At 36.2% G+C, this 20885-nt stretch overlaps 1 protein-coding gene across 2 annotated transcripts in view; it reads left to right on the plus strand.

Annotated features, from left to right (window-relative positions):
* LOC126092570 (nidogen) overlaps positions 1 to 20042 on the plus strand; it is a 308151-nt gene extending 288109 nt beyond the window's left edge. For both annotated transcript variants that reach the window (XM_049908247.1, XM_049908248.1), the window contains 4 exons: positions 71 to 246; positions 3151 to 3259; positions 16314 to 16432; positions 18728 to 20042. In XM_049908247.1, the coding sequence (XP_049764204.1) occupies positions 71 to 246; positions 3151 to 3259; positions 16314 to 16432; positions 18728 to 18885 (562 nt within the window). In that variant the 3' untranslated portion in view covers positions 18886 to 20042. The remainder of the gene's footprint in view (positions 1 to 70; positions 247 to 3150; positions 3260 to 16313; positions 16433 to 18727) is intronic.
* Positions 20043 to 20885: the final 843 nt, after the last annotated feature.

Raw genomic sequence — 20885 nt, forward strand, 5'->3', positions numbered from 1 at the left:
GTACGCTATTTTCATACCTGTAACTTCTTAATCTGTGGCTAAAGTATTTTTTGAATGTATTTGTCAACAGAAAAATTTTCTGGTCTGATTGGAATCGAGCATCCCCAAAACTTGAATGGGCCAATATGGATGGAAGTGATCGTCAGACGTTCTTGGAAGGGCCATCGGTACAATTACCAAATTCTCTTGCTATTGATTTTGAGCGTGATGAACTCTGCTGGGCAGATGCAGGGACAAAATCTATTGGTGAGCAGATCACATGACAAATTAAGTGAAGGAGTACTATTTCTGATTGAACATTTTATCCAAAAGAAAAATTTACAGTGTGGGTCTTCTCTTTTTTCTTTTTCTCTATTCCTCTGCAGAAACTAATCATGTTTCAAATGGAATGAATTTTGTGTAGTCTGTCTTCATTGTTTATTTTATTCAAACTGTTTTGGCTATATAAGCTACAAATATTATATCTAAAGGTCAGAGAATTGGGGCTTTCTTTTTTCAGAAGTGAAAAGAGAAATAAACAGGTAGTGAAAGATGTGGGATGTGTGGAGGAGGGGACTAGGTGTGCACACAAGCTTGTACAGAAATAATAAAGTAACCAAAAGTTTGCATTAGTCATGACTAAACTAAAGAAAATAAGATGAAAGCATTTAGCTTTAGAATTCATGGCCCTGGAAAAGTTGATGAATCCTAGTTTTAACAAGTAACTATTTGGTGATGTCTAAAGCAGTACACTTTAATATAACTTTTTCACATACTACACTTACACAATAAACAACTGACTGAACAAAGAGTAATTTCTATAGCATTACTTAAAAAAGAAGTAGACACACACAAACCTTGCACGACAAAACATAGAAAAATAATTAACCCTCAACACTCTTCCTCAATTGTTTTATTCTTGATTCTTCAAACACTTTACAAGTATGTGGTTTAAGCAGTATGTCAGCAAGTTGACTTGAACTTCCCAGGTTTAAATTTGATAGTCATTCCAACATATGTATAGCAGCTTGATTGTCAATACACAGTTCTGTCGATTGATACAAACCTGAAATTCCAAGTTTTGTCCAAGGTGTCATATCCAACATATATCATCCATCAAAGAAACAGCGGCTCAGTATTCTGCTTCAGCTGTTGAAGTTGCCGCAAGACATTGCTTTCAAGTATACAAGACAGTAAGTCCTCCTCACATGACAGGAACTCCACTAGTGCAGCATCCAGTTGAAACATAAACTCCATAGCCAGAATAAGCATAGTCAGGCAGTATTGAGCCTCCATCAAAGAACACACTTCAATTCCTTTTAGGTACTGAAAAATGCTTTTCACCATTTCCCAGTGATTAACCATCGGTTTATTACAAAATCTGCTTAAGTAATTAATACCAAAACTAATATCCAGATAAAATATTGTTGCAGGGTACAGTGCATACAGCTTCTCAGTAGGATTCGGTCCTTCCAAAAGGCTAATCACTGACAAGATTTTTTTTTGTCTGTCACTTTTCCAAGCTCCATAGACTTAGCTACTGGTCTTATATCATTGAACTATCTTAATATTTTATTTGTATACATAAATTGCTTTACAAAAATTCCCTGTGAACTTGTTTTAATTTCCATCCCAAGTATGACGTAAGTCTTCAAGACATCACAGAATAAATTATCAGATATCAGGTTGTTCAAAACTGCAGTACTGCTATCTGTCCTCCTTCCAATAACTAGCCCATCATCAACATGCAATGATATAATGATGCTTTTGTCTTGATTACTATAGATACAAGGGTCATCACCAGAATTAACAAATCCTGATGACATCACACAATTCTAGAATTTATGATTCCAAATTTTTGGAGCTTGTTTTGGGTCATATAAACTCTTCTTCAGCTTACAACATGTGTTTGTACCATGTTGAATCTCATCAGGTTGATTCATGTAGAATGTAGACCTCTTTTTGCAGGTCACTGTATAGAATTGCTATCTTTACATCAGAAGTAGTTGTTTTCATTTTATTTGTAGCTGAAAGACTAAGAAGCAGTGTAATTTATTCATAAAGTGTTACAGGAATAAAGTTTCTGAATAGTCCAATCATTCCTCGAGCACAAAACCTCTTGCAACTTGTCTGGCTTTATAATGTTTGTCTTGTTTTTTATGCAGTACCAAGTGTTGGGTCAAATGTTTTACATTATTTAACTCCAAGTTTTCAGTTTTTCTCTGTACCACTTTTTTTCTTACAAGATATTTGAAATAGAAATCTCTACAACTCATGCCAAAGTTTGCATTGTTACTGCATTGCTGGAGATCCATTTCGTAATCTATAAATCTGACAAGCCATTGGCCATGTAGTTTTGATGGCAAGATCCTATTTTGTATTATGTAAACAGATGACACACTGCCACCTTCAGAGAAATCAGAGAATAAGTCATCAGATATATGGTTTTCTTCTAGATACTTAATATAGTTCTTCTTTTTTCTTCTGAGAGTCTGAATATAATAGCTTCTTTATCTTCTATTCTTTTGTCAAATATGACATTATCAGAGGCAATTATGTCTTTTTCATGAGGTAGGTAGATTCTGTAATGAGGCAAATCCAAATCATATGTATGACAGTGGTTAGCTTTGTTGATTTCCTTGTAGTATTTCTTTGTTTGCGAGCCTCAATCAGAACATACTAGCCACATCCAAAACTTCTCAACTTAGTAAACTCTATTTTTCCTCCAAACCACAATACAGCTGGACTTTTCCCTCTTACTGAACTTCTACCAGTTTGATTTAACATATAAAGACTGCACAATTTATTGCTTCAGCCCATAAATTCTCATTCGGGTTCAGTGCATTCATATACATCATGTTTGGGCAAGAATCAACTGACTGATCAAAGAGTAATTAGTACACCATTATTTTTTAAAAAAGTGGAACATATATACAAACACCTTGCACAACATATAACAACAAAACAGAAAAATAACTAACTCTCAACAGTTAAGTCTTTTTTAAAAAGCCGCTCTTGCCAAATGTTACTAACACAGAGATGTTCTGAGCAGAGTTATCCCTCTTCAAACCATATATTACTTATAGTCAAAACATACTCCTTAAATGAATTTACTGGTTGTTTTCCATTCTTTTTACAGTATAAAATATTTAGAGATGATTTTCCTTGCAGCTTGCATTGGTATTTCAACATCACAACAAAGAACAATTGTTGCCAATGCTAGTTACCCCTTTGGGCTTACAATATCACCAGATAACTACTACTGGACAGACTGGAATACGTAAGTATTTGACCAATATTTTTTCATAATTGTACTGTTACTCACTCCAGCTTTTCTTCTATTTCTGTAAGTTATGATGTTTAGATGATCTAAATGAATCAGTGTGGAATTGTAATATTTACAATAGTATTTGTGCACAAGAGTTTTTATTTTGTTTCATAACCAGTTTTATCAGTAACAATCATCTATAGATCAGTTCTGAAGGCACACAAAGAGTGTGTACATAATTATAAGTGAAAGAACTGCACCAATAGCTATAACATCTGCATGAAGTGTGAAAAGCTACAACTTGAAAAACAGAATATTATCATTGTAGTGCAACGTAACTGTTAGTAGAATAATATAAAAAACATTTTCAAAATTTCTGCCAAGATTGGCATCAGGAAATAAAATACACAATAAAACTGAAGCAAAACACTGTGTGTAACCTGTACAGCATGGTCAATGTTGGCATACTTTGCTTGCAACCACGGCACAAATCACCAGAGGCTTAGCCATTAGGTGTCATTTGTTGGACACACAGTTTACAGATATGTGTGTGACAAATAAAGAACAATAATAACAGAACCCAGAATTAGCATGTTAACATATTAACACTACAATAAAATTATTGAATTGATCAATATAACGAATCCCTGGTAGAATAATAATTTATATAACGGTTAAAATAAATATGGTAACAGGTGTATTATGGCATGCTTAATGTATTGAAAGAAGCATACAAAGACATCAATAACATAAGCAACAAGGACACTAGGTTAGCAGAAACTTAAGATAGGATGAGAGTGAAAAATGGATTTTGTATCAGGTGAATTTTAAACACATGAACACTTAAAAAAGGCAGGGAGGATAATAGGCAGGTAAGACATGGGTGGATGAACTTGCTAAGCAAGCTGAAAATAATGGTGAACTGCAGTATGGGAGGAAAAAAGCAAATAGGCAAGTGAAGTAAAAAGACAAGTAGTGTTTTCAACAACAGTAAATAGTTCATTACCACCAGCAATTACATCCTTTAAATAAATTTATAACTATTTAATTGACCAAAGAAAAGTTGCAAAACTGAAAATATACTAATGAGCAGAAGTCGCTAAGCCATCTATGTGATTAAATCTTTCTGAGCATCAACCAGAATGCCTTCAATAAAAGAAGGAGAAGCTGCAAGAGCCACTATACCTGAAGTTAGGTGGACAACTCTGCCAGATGCTTCTGCAGGAGGTCTAATTGCTTCAACTGTAGTGCAGTTTTCTACTTCTGGCTTGTCACCAATGTTTTAGTGTGAAAAGCTCACATTTATTTGCTCAGCAAATACAGAAACCAATAAAGTAAAATTGATACAGCATTGGCATAGTTTATGGGTTTATTACTACAACAAGGCAACCTACCTGGTTCTCTTTCCTCATTAATGTCTCACACAGAGGCTAGTACAAAGACATTTTATTGTAGAAGATGTGAAATGTAGTTGTTGCAATGTATCCTATTACAACATTAACACTGATTCTGCTCAAAGCTGTGTTTTATAATACACAAAGTCAACTGATACAAGTAAGAGTAATTTTGAAGTTAGATGTACAGTTACATTGGTGGCAGCTCTAATTCAGTCTACAAAAAAATGTCCTTAGCTTTTATCTTGATTGTGTGCATATTAGAAACATCAAACCACAAAAAAACAATAGGGGAGGGCAGAACTAAAACGTTCTTCTTACAAAAAGAAGGAAGCTATCAGTCAACATCAATGTTGTCAACTAAAGAAACTGATACCTGCCTTCAGCATCTAGAATGCAAGTAAAATTTGATGAATTATGTAATGCCTAGACACAGTAATTCTAAAATTAAACAGCAAAGCTACTACACTTACATCAAGGAAGTAGTTACAAAGAAAGAGCATTTGGGTGTTACCCTTCAGGAGTGTGGTCAGGATTGGAAAGTGGTGTGGGCTTGTAATTAGTATATGTACTCAAGTTTATAAAATGGAACCATATTGATTTATTCGCTTATAGGGATTACATAGTGAAGTTTGCTAGGGGGCTGTGGGAAGATCATTCCAGTAACCCCAGGCCCATCTCAGAGAAGGAGGTAAAATGTATAAGTAAAGAAACTAAGCCATTTAGCACCTGCTCTACATGGCGGCTTGGAACAAAAGACAGACTTTTTCAGTCACTGCTCTGAGAGCCCTCAATCTCACAAGTAAGGTCTCCTACGACATGATTTAAGTGGCAAGGTAGCTTTGCTGATGACAGTTTGTTATATTCCAGCATGAAACAGTCCATTGTTGTTACATCAGTAGAAAGGCAATGGACAAGAAAGGCAACCTCTTTGTAAAATTTAAATAATAAAAATTACTTGCATTTGGGACCTAGAGTCACATTGTACGTCTCCTCTCTTCTCCCTGAAAAAATTCATTCTGGGTGAATTTGTCTCAGTGGGGCTTTAAATCTAGGGGTAACAATTTTAACTTCATTTAACAATTCCATATTTTAATTTTGTGTTACAGTTCAAATCTTGGAATGTGAGTTATAATAGTTGCATTTCAGTGTGATGATTACAGTTGTTGCATTATACAAGCAACTGAAACAATCATTTGACAATGATTAGGACATAAAATACAAATAATCAAACATATTTATAGGTCAATTTTTAAGATTAATAAAGGAAGAGAATGATTAATCTCTAGCACTATTAGAGAAAGTAATGGACTTGTAATAAAATTGAAGGGTACCTAATCAGACTGAGGTTGGTCTTTTTTCGAATGACATGAGCACACAGTGTCCATTGTCCTTATGGTGGATGGATAACCACCAGGGCAGCCCCAATTGATTCTCATCCCGTTGACTGATGATAATGTAGATTGAAATCACAGAATAGAATTTTGAAACGTAACAGTTTGTTTTAAATGTAATCAGCACGATGGAAGAATTGCAAGTAAAATTTATTCAGAGTTCATTAGCACCAGCGATTACACCTTCTAAGTAAAGTTGTAACTATTTAGTTGACCAAAGAAAAGTTGCAAAACAGAAAATATATTAATGAGGGGAAGGTAACAAGTCATCCACTTGATTAAATCTTCCTGATCATCAACCAGAATGATGTATGGAATTAAATAGATTTAACTAACAGTTGTATGATGATAACTGCAAAACATCATACTTCTCATTGCATTACTACATCTTATAAGCAAATAATAACATTTGGAATGAACACTTGAGGGGTGATCCCTTTGATCCAAATTCATGTGATTGCAAAAGCAAGGTAATTAAGTTTCCGCAAACACTCACAAACTGCACTTAGTATTTTTTATTTTCTGGACTCTTCAAATGAACAAGAGCATCATCAGAATATACTATGTGATACCATAGCACCACTGGAAACTCAGAGGCTATATGTAAATGCCATTTGGATCCGAGTTCTTAACAAAGTATTGATGTCATTTTGCTAAGTAATATTTGTGATTTCTGGACAACAGCTATATCAGAAAATCGTGTGGGATGACGTAGCAAGGAAGCAGGATAGATGGGAACCAAGTGACCCGTGGAGTTCAGTTCTAGGGACTTTGGTGAAATAACTAATCAAAATTGTATGAGGACAAAACGTGTGTCAGGATAGGTAGCATGCAGAATGTCTGGGTTGTTGGATTTAGTCTGGTATGGGCGACACAAGGATGGATGGTAATGACTGCAGTGGATGCTATATTCAGCAAGGAAGAGCAAGGAAGAGCTGGGACGTTCCAGCTTCATTGAGTGGCAGAAACCTGAGATGTGCTATCTTCACAGCAAAAGGTGAAATGCCACAGGGAACTCACTATAGTCTATTCGTCTTATAAATTCAAACACCTTTTTCTTGCTGTAATATATTTTATTTGTTCCAGATGATGGATTTAATCTGGATTAAAACAGTTTTGTTTTTGTATGCTATACTTATATCACATGTTGGAAAAGAGTTTACATCATAATTTGTACATAAATAAATTATTACTTATAGTTATTCATTTTCCTGACCAAAGGATGGGAGGAAGAAATTCTGTTTCATAGAAGACTGGAGAACAGATATTTTTTCTACCACTGGAAATAGCTTTCAGTGAGGACTAGGAATTTCTAAGGGTGTCACAAAGTCTATAGTCTGATTAAAATTACTTTGTACTTGACATCTGTCACTTGGCACTATAGTGTTGCCGCAGCAGCTGTTGGCTACCAGTCAGTTATAGATGATACACGAACAAGGTGGGTCACTTCACAAATGCTGTTCATGTGAAACCCAGAGGAATGTTGGAAGCGGCCACTGCCAGGTATGTCAGAAATGTGAGATGATCTGTCAACAGCTGATTTTAAATAAAGTGACCAGTAAGTGAACTGCGACAAATGATGGGTTTTGTAGACCGGATTGTAAACTCATATCCTAAGCTAATCACAGCCTCGTGATGTGCAATGTATTTGAGAAAATGGCGGTCAGCAATCTGTGACAGAACCAAAATCACAATTGCTTTGTTCATGACAATTAAAGCTAACCTCTATGAGAATACAACAGAAAAAAATTCATTTTCAGCACTAAAAGAAAACTGTAATTTCTTCCTATCAGTGATAGCAAGAAATTACAGTTTGATTTTTTTTTTTTTCTGAAACTATCCTCACATTGGTAACACAAGCTGCCATGGTACCACCGGTGACCAGTCCTCATTAGCACTTGATTGCAGATTATGGGCAACAATGTCAAATTTGAAATGAAAAAAGTATGACAGAAAAAAATATATATAGCAAGTAAAAAGGTCAAAAAAATGATGAAAATGGCGCAGCAAACAATTAGAAATAAAAAAAATTTATTTAAACCAGTTAACTGAATAAAAATAATAATAAAACTCCTATGATTACATTTAGAAATAAAAAAGAAAAATATTGCTGTACATGACTAGATTCAAACCTACACCTTTCTACATGTCACATGCTGACCAATGTGCTACACCATAACACTGTGCTAAATCATCATACTTATGACTGCAGTGGCCCAGTTGCAACAATGAATTGCAGCCTTCAAAATTGGACTTCACACTGTGTCGTGTAAACCTTATCTAATTTAAGCTGATATCTGTGATTATGATAACTGTATATGTGACACTGAATTGCGTCTTGTGCAGAACTATCCATTAGTGTTTGGTTAGTGCTGTGTATGAAATGTGTGTATTTTATTAGCATTGTTGTATTTGTATGGTGTTTTCGTTGTGGTTACCATGTGTGATGAAATACAAAATAAAAGTGCCAGACCCATGATTCAGAATCCAAAAACATCAATAATGAATGGTGGACAAGGAATTGGAAGTGTCCTGACCGAATGTGGCAGTTTGGCAATGGTGAATGGTTTGAGTGTGATGCTCTGTGCTCAGATTGTAGGAAACCGGCTCCAACACATAAAGTGTTAACTATCAACTAATTTTAATTGTACTATAGTCATGTGCTTCAGGTAGATGTGGGAGCTACCAGAAACAAATAAAGGAGCTTCACTTTTAATTTCTGTTTGCATGCCTTTCTTAGTAGTTAAAATCAAACAATGGAACAATACAGGGTGATTCAAAAAGAATACCACAACTTTACGAATTTAAAACTCTGCAACGACAAAAGGCAGAGCTAAGCACTATCTCTCGGCGAATTAAGGGAGCTATAAAGTTTCATTTAGTTGTACATTTGTTTGCTTGAGGCACTGTTGACTAGGCGTCAGCGTCAGTTGATGCTAAGATGGCGACCGCTCAACAGAAAGCTTTTTGTGTTATTGAGTACGGCAGAAGTGAATCGACGACAGTTGTTCAGCGTGCATTTCGAATGAAGTATGTTGTTAAACCTCCTGATAGGTGGTGTATTAAACGTTGGTATAAACAGTTTACAGGGAATGGGTCGGCCGCCAGGCAGCCCGTGACAGAGCACTTCATCACTGGCCTCCAAGAAGCCCTGATCTTACCCCCTGTGATTTTTTCTTATGGGGGTATGTTAAGGATATGGTGTTTCGGCCACCTCTCCCAGCCACCATTGATGATTTGAAACGAGAAATAACAGCAGCTATCCAAACTGTTACGCCTGATATGCTACAGAGAGTGTGGAACGAGTTGGAGTATCAGGTTGATATTGCTCGAGTGTCTGGAGGGGGCCATATTGAACATCTCTGAACTTGTTTTTGAGTGAAAAAAAACCTTTTTAAATACTCTTTGTAATGATGTATAACAGAAGGTTATATTATGTTTCTTTCATTAAATACACATTTTTAAAGTTGTGGTATTCTTTTTGAATCACCCTGTATTATGAAAAGGAAAGTGGCTACTCACCATATAGTGGAGATGCTAAGTTGCAGATAAGCACAACAAAAAGACTGTCACAAATAAAGCTTTCAGCCAGTAATGCATTTGTCTACAATCAATCTCTCTCTCTCTCTCTCTCTCTCTCTCTCTCTCTCTCTCTCACACACACACACACACACACACACACACACACACACACACATACAATCTCACACACATGAATGGAGTCTGAGGCAACTGAAACCACACTATGTGTGTGTGTTTTTTGTCTATTGTTGACGAAGGCCTTACTGGCCGAAAGCTTTACTTGTGACAGTCTTTGTCTTAGTAGTTAGTGTTTTCCTCATATTTCTGCAGGTTGCTGATCCTACAAATGGATCATGAATCTTTGAGACAGTTAGAGTGGTCTGATGATCCATATTTATATAATAACCATTGACTCAATGGGTGAGCTATTTGCAGTGAGGCTAGCAACCTGATTCATTTGTTAGAGGCAGTGGTGGGTAGTGTTGGAGGCAGCTGAAAGTGAATATCTTTATTTAAGTGACTATATAAAGGGGTGGTACATATCAGCTTGTATATGGAAGAAATTTTCCAATGAATGTGAGCAGCTTTGAAATTTTTTGCTACTGAAAAACATAATATAGAAGGCATTTGACACTGGACAAGATTTTATATTTCATCACTCATTTTAAGATGTTGCTGTTGATGAGCAAGAAGCACTGTGGCTCTCCCACCTCTAAGCACACTGACCTGCCAGAGTCTGTAAGATGACTACTCCATTTCCTCCGCTATTTCCCATGTTACATGAGAAGGGGGGGTTAATTTATGGGTTGTCCTAATATCATTAGGTGCAAAATATCACCATGCATTTTGAACCTCAGTTCATCTTCAGGCAACCTTTGAGAATTCCTATTACACTATTGTACTAAGCTTAAATGGCACTGTTTTAGTGATATGACAGTTTGCAGGTTGTTTCTGAGGGTTTGCTCCTGGCATTTGTTGCCTATGAATATAAGATGAAGCACTGCTGTCTATTGCAAACAAGTTTGTAAAATTTGTGTGGTTGGAATGATTTTGTGTTGTGCATTGTCACTTTCCACTTGCCTACTGTTGAAACTACATATTGGTGCTGCTCGAGTCATTAAAGTAGTCCCTAGTGTACATTTTAATGTCTTAGGTTTGGTTACAATATTATTGATATCACGTTCACAGCATAGTTCATCACTACAGTCCTGTGGATAATAGTTTGCATGGTGATGATAATATGTATTGGAATTATAACCTTATAAATAGAGAGACACAATTTGTGGATGAAATGGAAAGGAAATGGAAAAGTTGGACTTTTGGTGTGTATGTGCACATTATATCTATAAATGAGGTTCAGGCATTGTGAAAATGTGTAGTATTATTATATCAGTTCATTAACTGAAATGAGCTTTTGATGTAAAAGTTTGTGAATGTGAATATTGTTGGGGATATGTGAACAAACATTTTCCAGTGTGCATAGTGGCGCAAAAGATATGATGTGCAGAGTGCATTAGACTTTATGGAATATACATGTTCCGTGATTTTTGATGGGGCAATGTAATATAATTTCATATTCAAATGTATTAATATGTGTTGTACGAATGAAGCATAAGTTTATTTTGTCCCTTAAATAGTTGTTACCTGTCATTTATCTGCGTTAATCTGCATAAACTACAACAGGTTATGGGCCCAGGTACTGGATTAAAGCGAAATAATAAGCTTTAAGGTGACATGTATTTGTGCAGAAGGTGCATGGAAGTTCGTATAAACTTGGATTGTGTACACTATATGAAGAAGAAAATAATTGTAAAACGAGTACAACACAGATACCACAAATAGAGCGGCTTGTAGGGCGCGAAAATTACGCGACCTGGAAATTTGCCATTGAGGCGTATTTGCACTTCGATGACGTATGGGATGTCGTAAACGGTAAATTGGCACCTACAGAATTAAGTTTTGCTACCAAGGATCGGAAGGCAAAATCAAAACTAATCCTTTTTATTGATCCAGTGAATTATGTTCACATAGAAAAGGCTATGTCAGCAAAGGAGGTATGGGACAAAGTGAAAAACACATTTGAAGATGGTGGTTTAACCAGAAAAGTAGGATTACTTCGTGAGCTGATAACCACAAGATTGAATAACTGTAAAAGCGTCAATGAATATGTGAATAAAATAATTTCAATCTTCAATCATCTGAGGAATATTGGTTTTGCAATTGCGGATGAATGGATTGGAACTTTATTGTTAGCTGGGCTACCAGAGAAATATTTGCCAATGATTATGGGTTTGGAAAGTTCGGGAATATCCATTACAGCGGACAGTGTTAAAGTAAAGATTCTACAGGATGTGAAGAATGAACCAGATTCTAATTCTTCAGAAATAGAAACAGTGTCTGCTTTATACTCTAAATACAAGAAGAAGAAGCCAATAAGATGTTTTAGATGCCAGAAAATTGGACACATTGCTTCAAAGTATAACAAAAAGTTAAGTATAAAAGAAAAGAAGCATGTTAATTCTAGTAGTCCTGAGAGAAAGGCTACCAATAAAGGTAAGGCATTTTTCTGTTTTTTACTCTTTTAATGAAGTGAGGCACGATCATGCAGAATGGTTCCTAGATTCAGGAGCATCGGTGCACATTACCAAAGCTCCATCAGGTTTGTATGTTCAGTCAAGGACTAACATTGGCATTTCTACAGTTGACGGATCTAAGTTAAGATGTGAACTCGCAGGAAAAGTAGATTTTAATTTGCTTGTGAATGGGGAAAAGGAAATTGTTGCTGCTCATGATGTACATTATGTAAAGAATATTGCAACTAATTTGTTGTCAGTAAGCAAAATAGTAAAGAAGAGTAATAAAGTTATCTTCGATATAGAGGGAGCCAAAGTGATAGACTCCTGTGGTGATATTGTAGTTACTGCAAGTAATGTAAGAGGTATTTACAAAGTGAATACAGTTCAAAATACTGCTGAAACAGGAAATCACTCTGTTTATGCTGCAAAAGGTTTCTTGTGGCATAGGAGGCTTGGACATTTGAATAGGAAAAGTATTACTTTACTGAAGAATATGGCAACTGGGATGGAAAATTACGGAATGAATAATGTTCAATTTGAGGTGTGTTTGCTAGGGAAGCAGGCTAGATTGATATATAAATCGAGTCAGAGAAGATCTACCGAAGTCTTGCAACTCATACATTCAGATCTCTGTGGACCTAGGGATAATGAATCCTTAGGAAGTAGTTTCTGTTTCCTGACATTCATAGATGGTTTTTCTAGATACCTGAATGTTTATTTTATAAGTAGCAAGGATCAAGATAATGATGTATTTGTTGTTTATTGCAAAATGGTCAAAAGACAGACTGTGAAGAAAATTAAAATTATTAGAGCAGACAATGGATCAGAATATGTAAATAGATGGTTTAAGGAACAGTTGAATGGAATGGGTATTAGGCACCAGACTACCATTCGCTACAGTCCTCCTCAGAATGGAGTTGTAGAACGAGCCAACAGAACCACTGTAGAAAAGGTAAAAAGTATGTTAAGCGATGGTAAGCTACTTAACTGTTTTTGGGCAGAGGCTGTGTCAACAGCAGTGTATTTAATTAACAGATCACCTAGCAAAGCTGTGAGACACAAGACACCTCATGAAGTATGGACTGGGAAGAAACTAGATCTAAAGCACTTTAAAGTCTTTGTATGTGAAGCCATGGTTCAGATTCCAAAACAAATTAAGAGGAAATTGGGATGCAAAATCTCAAAAATATGTTTTTGTTGGCTACTGTGAGGATTCAGAAGGCTACAGATTTTATAATCCTGTGAATAAGAAGATAATATGTAGTAGAGATGTAGAATTTTTGGAGGATTATATACCTAAAATAAAGGAAAGTAGTCAAAATGATACAGTAATGCAACCAAGCATAATGTATGATGGTGCTGAAACAGGGGTGGAAACTGAAACAGAAGAATACAAGAATAAAGAGGAAGCTGATGTGCTACCCAAGAATCACATTGAGGAAGAAGATTCAACAGAGGAAGTCAGTTTAAGGTGGTCTTCACATATAGCAAAAGCAAAAGAATATCCAGATCATGAAATGTATGCTGCCCAAACAATCAACAATGAACCAATAACAGCTCATGAAGCTTTAGCAAGTTCAAATGCTCAAGACTGGAAAAAGGCTATTGAAAAGGAGCTGCAAATCTTTTGTGGATAATGATACATGTGAATGGGTTGACATGCCTGAAAATAAAAGCCACTAAGAACAAGATGGGTGTTTAGTATTAAAAATTCTGAGAGTGCAATACCAAAATTCAAAGCCAGATTGTTAGTTAAAGGATATTCCCAGAAAGAAGGAATAGATTACAATGAATCTTTCTCACCAGTGGTGAAGTATTCATCATTAAGATACCTTTCAGCTCTGGCAGTAATGGAAGACTTATTAATTCATCAAATGGATGTGAAAACAGCCTACCAGAATGGAAGACTGGGAGAGGAAATATAAGTGATTCCATTGGATGAAGTTAAGCGACCTTATCAGGGTAAAAGGGGAATTTGGCATTTGAAGAAACTCATATATGAATTCAAGCAAAGTGGCCATTGCTGGAATAAATGTTTCCATGAAAGTTTGATAAAACTAGGCATGTTACAGTCAAAGGCAGATCCTAGTATATATCATAAAAGGAGGATGAAGAAATTGCAATCATGGCCATATGGGTAGATGATTTTTTTATTTTAACCAAGAGTGAAAGCCAGATGGACTTTTTTAAATAACAGTTACAGTCAGAATTTAATATGCGTGATTTAGGGGAAATTAATCAATACTTAAGCTTGAAGATTCCAAGAAGAGCCAACAGAGAAGAATTATGGATTGATCAATCTCTGTACACAAGGAAGATCTTAGAAAAGTTCAATACGGAAATTTGTAAACCTGTTTCTACTCCTATGGAAAACAAAACAAAACTGCTAATAACTGATGATGACAAGAAATGTAAGGAAAGTGTACCCTATTTGAAAGCTGTAGGAAGTCTACTGTACTTAGCACAGACTTCCAGATCAGACATTGCATTTGCCACAAATGCAGTAAGCAAGTTTTGCAGTGATCCGAGAGAAAAGCAATGGATGGCAGTAAAGAGAATATTCAGATATATAAATGGAACTGCTGATTATAAGTTAAAATATTCTAAAACTGAAATGTAAATTTGGAAGGATACAGTGATGCAGACTGGGGAAATGAGTTGGAAAGCAGACACTCCATCACTGGAAGATTCTAAGAGACAAAGAACTGTTACTTTGAGTACTGTAGTAGCTGAATATATGGCTTTGTCCTCCAGTATCCAAGAAGCTCTTTGGATCCATACACTGATGAGTGAAATAGAATCTCCTCCAACATTAAAGCCAGCTGTGGTATTTTGTGACAATATGGTAGCTATTAAACTTGCAAAAAATAATGTCACCACTGTAATATCCAAACATGTTGACGTAAGGCATCACTTTATAAGACATCATGTTGAACAGGGGAATATAATACTCAGTTATCTATGCATGGAAGAAATGTTATCTGATCTCCTAACTAAGCCTCTCAGTACGGACAAATTTCAGAAGCTGATGAAACATTATTGTTTAATCTGGGGTGTATAGCGTTGAGTATCTGAAAAATATTTGTTAAAGGGGGAGTGTTGGGGATACGTGAACAAATATTTTCCATTGTGCATAGTGGCGCACAAGATATGATGTGCAGAGTGCATTAGACTCTATGGAATATACATATTCTGTGTTTGTTGATGGGGCAGTGTAATATAATTTGATAGTCAAATGTATTAATATGTGTTATACGAATAAAGCATAAGTTTATTTTGCCCCTTAAATAGTTGTTACTGTCATTTAGCTGTGTTAATCTGCATAAACTACAACAAATATCAATAACATATCTGTTCTTTTCCCTTTATACATTAAAATCACAAGTTCCAACTTCTGTTTCATGTTGGCTGGATGAGTTGTTTTGCGTGTCAAAACACTTGTCAGTTTTCTCTACATAGAATTTTTGGCAAGAGTTAAACTGTTTTCTTCACTCTCCCAATTTGTGATATTTTTCTTCATGGTTGTCTAGCTGGGGAGTTATGTTATTGTTGGTTCTAAATGATATCTTTTGTAACAAGATTAGCAGCCTGCTGTGATCCATTGCCTAAGTAAGGTAAGGAACCATACGATAAACAATTTTGACTAATACATGCTTCAGGTATTGTTTTCAACAAGGGAGATGTTCCTTAACGTTTGACCAGTCACTGTGTTCTGTAGACTGCCATAACTATAGCCTGGATACCTCTTGGCTGACGACTAGTTCTTTAGTAGTCTGGAACAATGAACTGATATGAGCCTACTAATAAGAAATACACCAACTTTTGCAGAATAGCGACTAGTTCTTTAGTAGTCTGGAACAATGAACTGATATGAGCCTACTAATAAGAAATACACGAACTTTTGCAGAATAGATGATGTGAGGAAAAAACTGATATCTCTGTCCCAAAAACATAACATTCATATGTTAAAGGTTGTTCAAAATTGTAATTAAGAAAAACTAATGTCACTTTAGGTTTCAGAGCTTAATATCTTTCCAGATATTATTATTATTATTATTATTATTATTATTATTATTATTATGAGCAGCAGCAGCAACAGTACTCTGTTACATAGGTCCAGTGAAAATACTGCTCCACATTACTAAACAATTTTATTATAAATTCCTATTTTTCCTTTCAGAAATAAAATAGAGAATGCACAGCGGCCATATGGACAGCGTAATCCATCACTTGAAGTTCCACTTGGAGGCAGTGGAAAGCTGTATGATATTGTAGCAGTCCCAGAGGAATGCATTAGAGGTAAGAAACCACAATGTGAATAATGGGAGGCATAAAGGTAATAGTTCAACATGGAATGGGCAAGAGGAGAGAAGAGGGGTGGGAAGGGGGAGGGGATGGCTTATGGCTTGGAGGGAGGCAGAGGCAGCAAGCGGACAGGATACGAAATGTGGTGTCATTGTGCTGCCCTTGCACAGGCAAGGTGAGATGTGTGAGGAACATGAAGCTGTGGAGGAATGTATTGGAAAGGTGAGAATGGCAAAGGAAGAGGGAGACAGACACTGCAGAAACAAGCTTGTGTGTAAAATGAATGAAGTGGCGGGGCTTGGGGTCATGGGTGGAGGAGCATGTGGGGAAGGGATTGCTGAAATCAGAGAATTTGCAGTGAAGACAGTTCTCAATTAAGTAACTCAGAGGAGCTGGTTTGGGGCAAGCCAGGTGGCCCAGGTTGTGAAGCAATCAATGAAGTTGAGCATGTTGTGTTCAGTAACAAATTCTGCCACTGCGTGATCAACTATGATCGTAGTCAAAATTTGGTAGTGGTTTTTCTTTTGAGTGGACTGCTGATTGGAAGTCTTGTCCACATAAAAGTCATATCATACACCAGCTCTGCTGTAACATTTGCTCAGTGTTTTACATGTGCATGACTATCAATCAGCTGTCCACCAGGATGGATGGTCACTCCCAAGCTTTGGCCAAGAGCATACTTGACCAACCAGGGATGAACATGCTGTTGAGATAAAACTATTTTGATGTTAATGGTTGCTTCACAGCTCATGATACCTGGATCTTTTCCCCAATACAGTCTTCTCTGAACTAAGCAGATGAGAATTGTCCTTATAACATATCCTTCAATCTGCAATCCTCTTACCCTCAACCACTGCTGCATCCTGTCCCGAAGCTCCCCACTTCACTTATTTTACACTCATACCTTCTTTTGTGCAGTCTCCCTGTTCCTCTATCCAATTCACCCTCCACAATGCACCCATCTACATTATTGTGTGCCACATTAAACTCCTCCTGCCTGCACCAGGATGAACTCACTGGTGTGACATTCACATCCTGTCCACTTACTCCCTCCATTATTTAAGTTATGTCCTACCCATTATTTTCCATCATCATAAGTAGCAGAAAAATTAATGAAGGAAAGATCAGATTTGCTTGATACTCATTTCAATGTTATGTAACTGTGAACTACTTCATCTAATACAATCGTAGCTATAGCAAGGTAAGGCAAAGAGAACTTGGCAAATTTGTTATAGTTATGATGATATAATTTGTTTTCAGTTTTCCACGTTTTGGTCTTTTGTGCCCCAACTTAAATAACTTGAGATATGTGTGGCCTCACATTAACATGTGATATACTAAAATATGTACTCCACAGGCGCCTCAAGTAGGTAAATCATCTTGTTGGAACAGACAGACACTGGCCAGAGAACAATGTCCTGTTTCTTCCTGTCTTCTTTCTGTTTCCAGAACACAGGAGACTTGACAATTTGTTTCACTGGCCACAGCTTGTTTTCCAGTTATCTTGCCATCAGCAGCTGCCTTTTGATTTGACTCTAAAGCAATATCCTGCAGGGAGTTAACACAGTTTTCCACAGCATGCCATTAGCAAGTTTCTTTGACTGCAGTGCCAGCTTCCACATTACTCTGGCAGCATGCTACAACCTCCCCTTCTTTCCAGCAGGAAAAGTAGCCTCCCTTGCATAAAAGCAGTAGTTACCCAATACACAAGAGAGCCATTTCTTCACTTCACTTGAACTTGTGCATTTGATTTTATATATCTGAACATAGTTTTGCCAAAAGCTCCTGTTTTCACAGTAACTGGAACTGGATGCCTTATATGTTCCTCACATTAACATCTCACCTCATTCTATGTGATCATAAGTAAAACAGCTTCTACGTTCACAAAGTACACATGGATCTAATCTGAGAATACTGTCATGACTGCGTTAAAATGCATGTTTCAACATAAAATGGTTTTCAAAAGGTTTATTTGGTTGTTATATATTTACTTCACAGTATTTTTCACAATATTAGCAAGTAGTACTGCTCAGTTTACAAATATGAAAACTCACAATTCTTACTTAAACATGCACTTGTTGCCGTAGCTATTGTTCCTTTGGCAGACTTCTGCGTACTTTTCAGTAAAGCAAATACCACATAAAAGAGTCATTTGTGATCTATAATAAAATTAATTCATACACAGTATATGCAAAATCTGCTATAAACTTAGTGGCAGCTGAAATTTTCCACGCATAATTTTAAATACAATTTTAAAATTTGTATTAACCAAGCAACTCTTGGTTACAGCATCAAGTTCATGTGCAACTGGTGCTGAATGTGGAGAGCGTCGCTTATGCCTACCAGATGGCAGAGGGGGACGCAGTTGCCCATGTGCAGATTACGGAACTACAGCAACAGGCGAGGAAGGATCTGGTGAAGCTGCTGAATGCAATGACATACTTTGAAGATGAAATGTGACAATCTGCTCTCACCTGCCACAAGTTAATGTGACTGTACTTTCACAACAAAATCTTAAAACAGTCTTACCAGATAGCTGACAAAATTCTTTTGTCAACTGTTATTAGAGCAAGGTCAACATTACCTAATTAAATGTCAAGTTTGTGGTTTTCAGTTTCAACTCATCTGTCGCATGAAAATATGGACAGTACAAGAACATAAACAGTGACCTCTTTAGCTGGAAACTGACACACTTGGTGCTTATAATCCACATATTGTTTCTTTGTAATGAATAGTTTTACCTTTCTCCTTGCTGTTGCCCAAGCATGAAGTTTCTCACCTGCAGGTTGCTCTAATTTTAAAAGAAATTTTTATGTCATCTCACTGTGCTTACTTTCATCCACCTCTCATCTCAGTCCAAATACTTCTCAAAATTTTCACCCATGCATTCATCCCTCCATCTGTAATCAGCCCATGTCATTTCATGGGACATCAATTTTGAGAAATTTTTTAATGTCCTATTTCTTCCCATACATATGACACTTAAGCATTTTCATTTCTGTGGTTTCCTGTTCAGCCGACCATTTTTTTCCTTGTCATTTTAGAAAATGCATTTTTTCTATTAGCTCTGATATGCACTTTTTAGAACTTGAGATGTATGGATTAATATCTTCATTTACTCATTTCTGCAACTGCTAAACATTTGTACTAAGTTACATAAATAATTCTGTTAGGTATAAGACTTATTGAACTACATAAGTTCTCCACCAGTGAATCATCCCAGAATGATTTGCTACCCAACTGATTGTTCAATATTTTACTTAATGTGAAGAGCAGCTTGATGATTAAGATGATTCTGTTAATTTAAAATACGCTATGGAAATAGTGATTAAAAACCATTGACGATGGTGCAGTACAAAATTTATTTGTCAGTGTTAAGAGTATGTTCCTAGGTAATAAAAATATTTTTTTAAGTAATCATCTTAGCAGTTATGCAGATTTGGGATGTTTGCAGTTGTACAGGCAAATAAACATTGTAACATGTGCACTAAATCATAGCACCGGAGTTGTGAAAAAGTATTTTATTATAATTTTTTGTAACTATCGAACTTATTGAAAAATTGCCGTAAAATTAAATTATTTTTAAATAAAATGGATTTGTATATATGTGTGTTTGAATTCATGAAACTGATGCCCTTTCCTTTCTTTATGCTTAAAATTCACATTTTACAACTTTGAAAAATATTCTGATCATACACAACCTATATACTGGCTAACAAGCTGTATCCAGCATTGGCCAGCATGAGAAGGGGTAGTAGGTGTGCTTCTCATACCTACTACAATTTTGGATATCTTCGCCATTTGCATTCTGTGACCTTATAAAGCAGAGAATTGAGGAAAAAAAAATAAATAAAATAAAATAAAATAAAAAGAGCATTGATGGTGCACGTTAACAAATTTGTCAGCCAGTACCTAACAGTCCTTCCCCAGTAATAAATTAATAGCACACACACGTTGTAAGCTATGGTCACTGTTTAAGTGAGATCAGAACGTACTCAGTTACCTCTTTTGAAGTCCCAGCTTCTGGCCTGAAGAACAGATTCACATTTACAATTTCACCTACTAATTAAGCTGTCAAATACATACTTATGGCACAGATTCAAAACCATTGAAACTGTACGAGTAGGAAGTTCCAGATTCCCTTTAAAGAATGTGTTAAATATCTAGGCTTTCATCTAAACAATAAACTTCAACAGTCCCACCATATAGCTCACATCAAAGCTAAGTGTCAAAATTCTTTGAATGTAGTTCATGTCACAATGGGAGACACATGGGGTATGGATCCCATAATAGCTCTACATACATACTGTGCACTTCTGGGCCCTCGCCTAGATTATTCCATCCTGCTGTATGGCATGTCCACTGGGCAGCTGCTGCAAACACTACAAAGCACTAAGCGTTGTGACTATGCATAGGAACTCTTGGATTCACCCCGACAAACATACTA

Source organism: Schistocerca cancellata, chromosome 7 (assembly GCF_023864275.1).
Source record: "Schistocerca cancellata isolate TAMUIC-IGC-003103 chromosome 7, iqSchCanc2.1, whole genome shotgun sequence".
Classification (NCBI taxonomy): domain Eukaryota; kingdom Metazoa; phylum Arthropoda; class Insecta; order Orthoptera; family Acrididae; genus Schistocerca; species Schistocerca cancellata.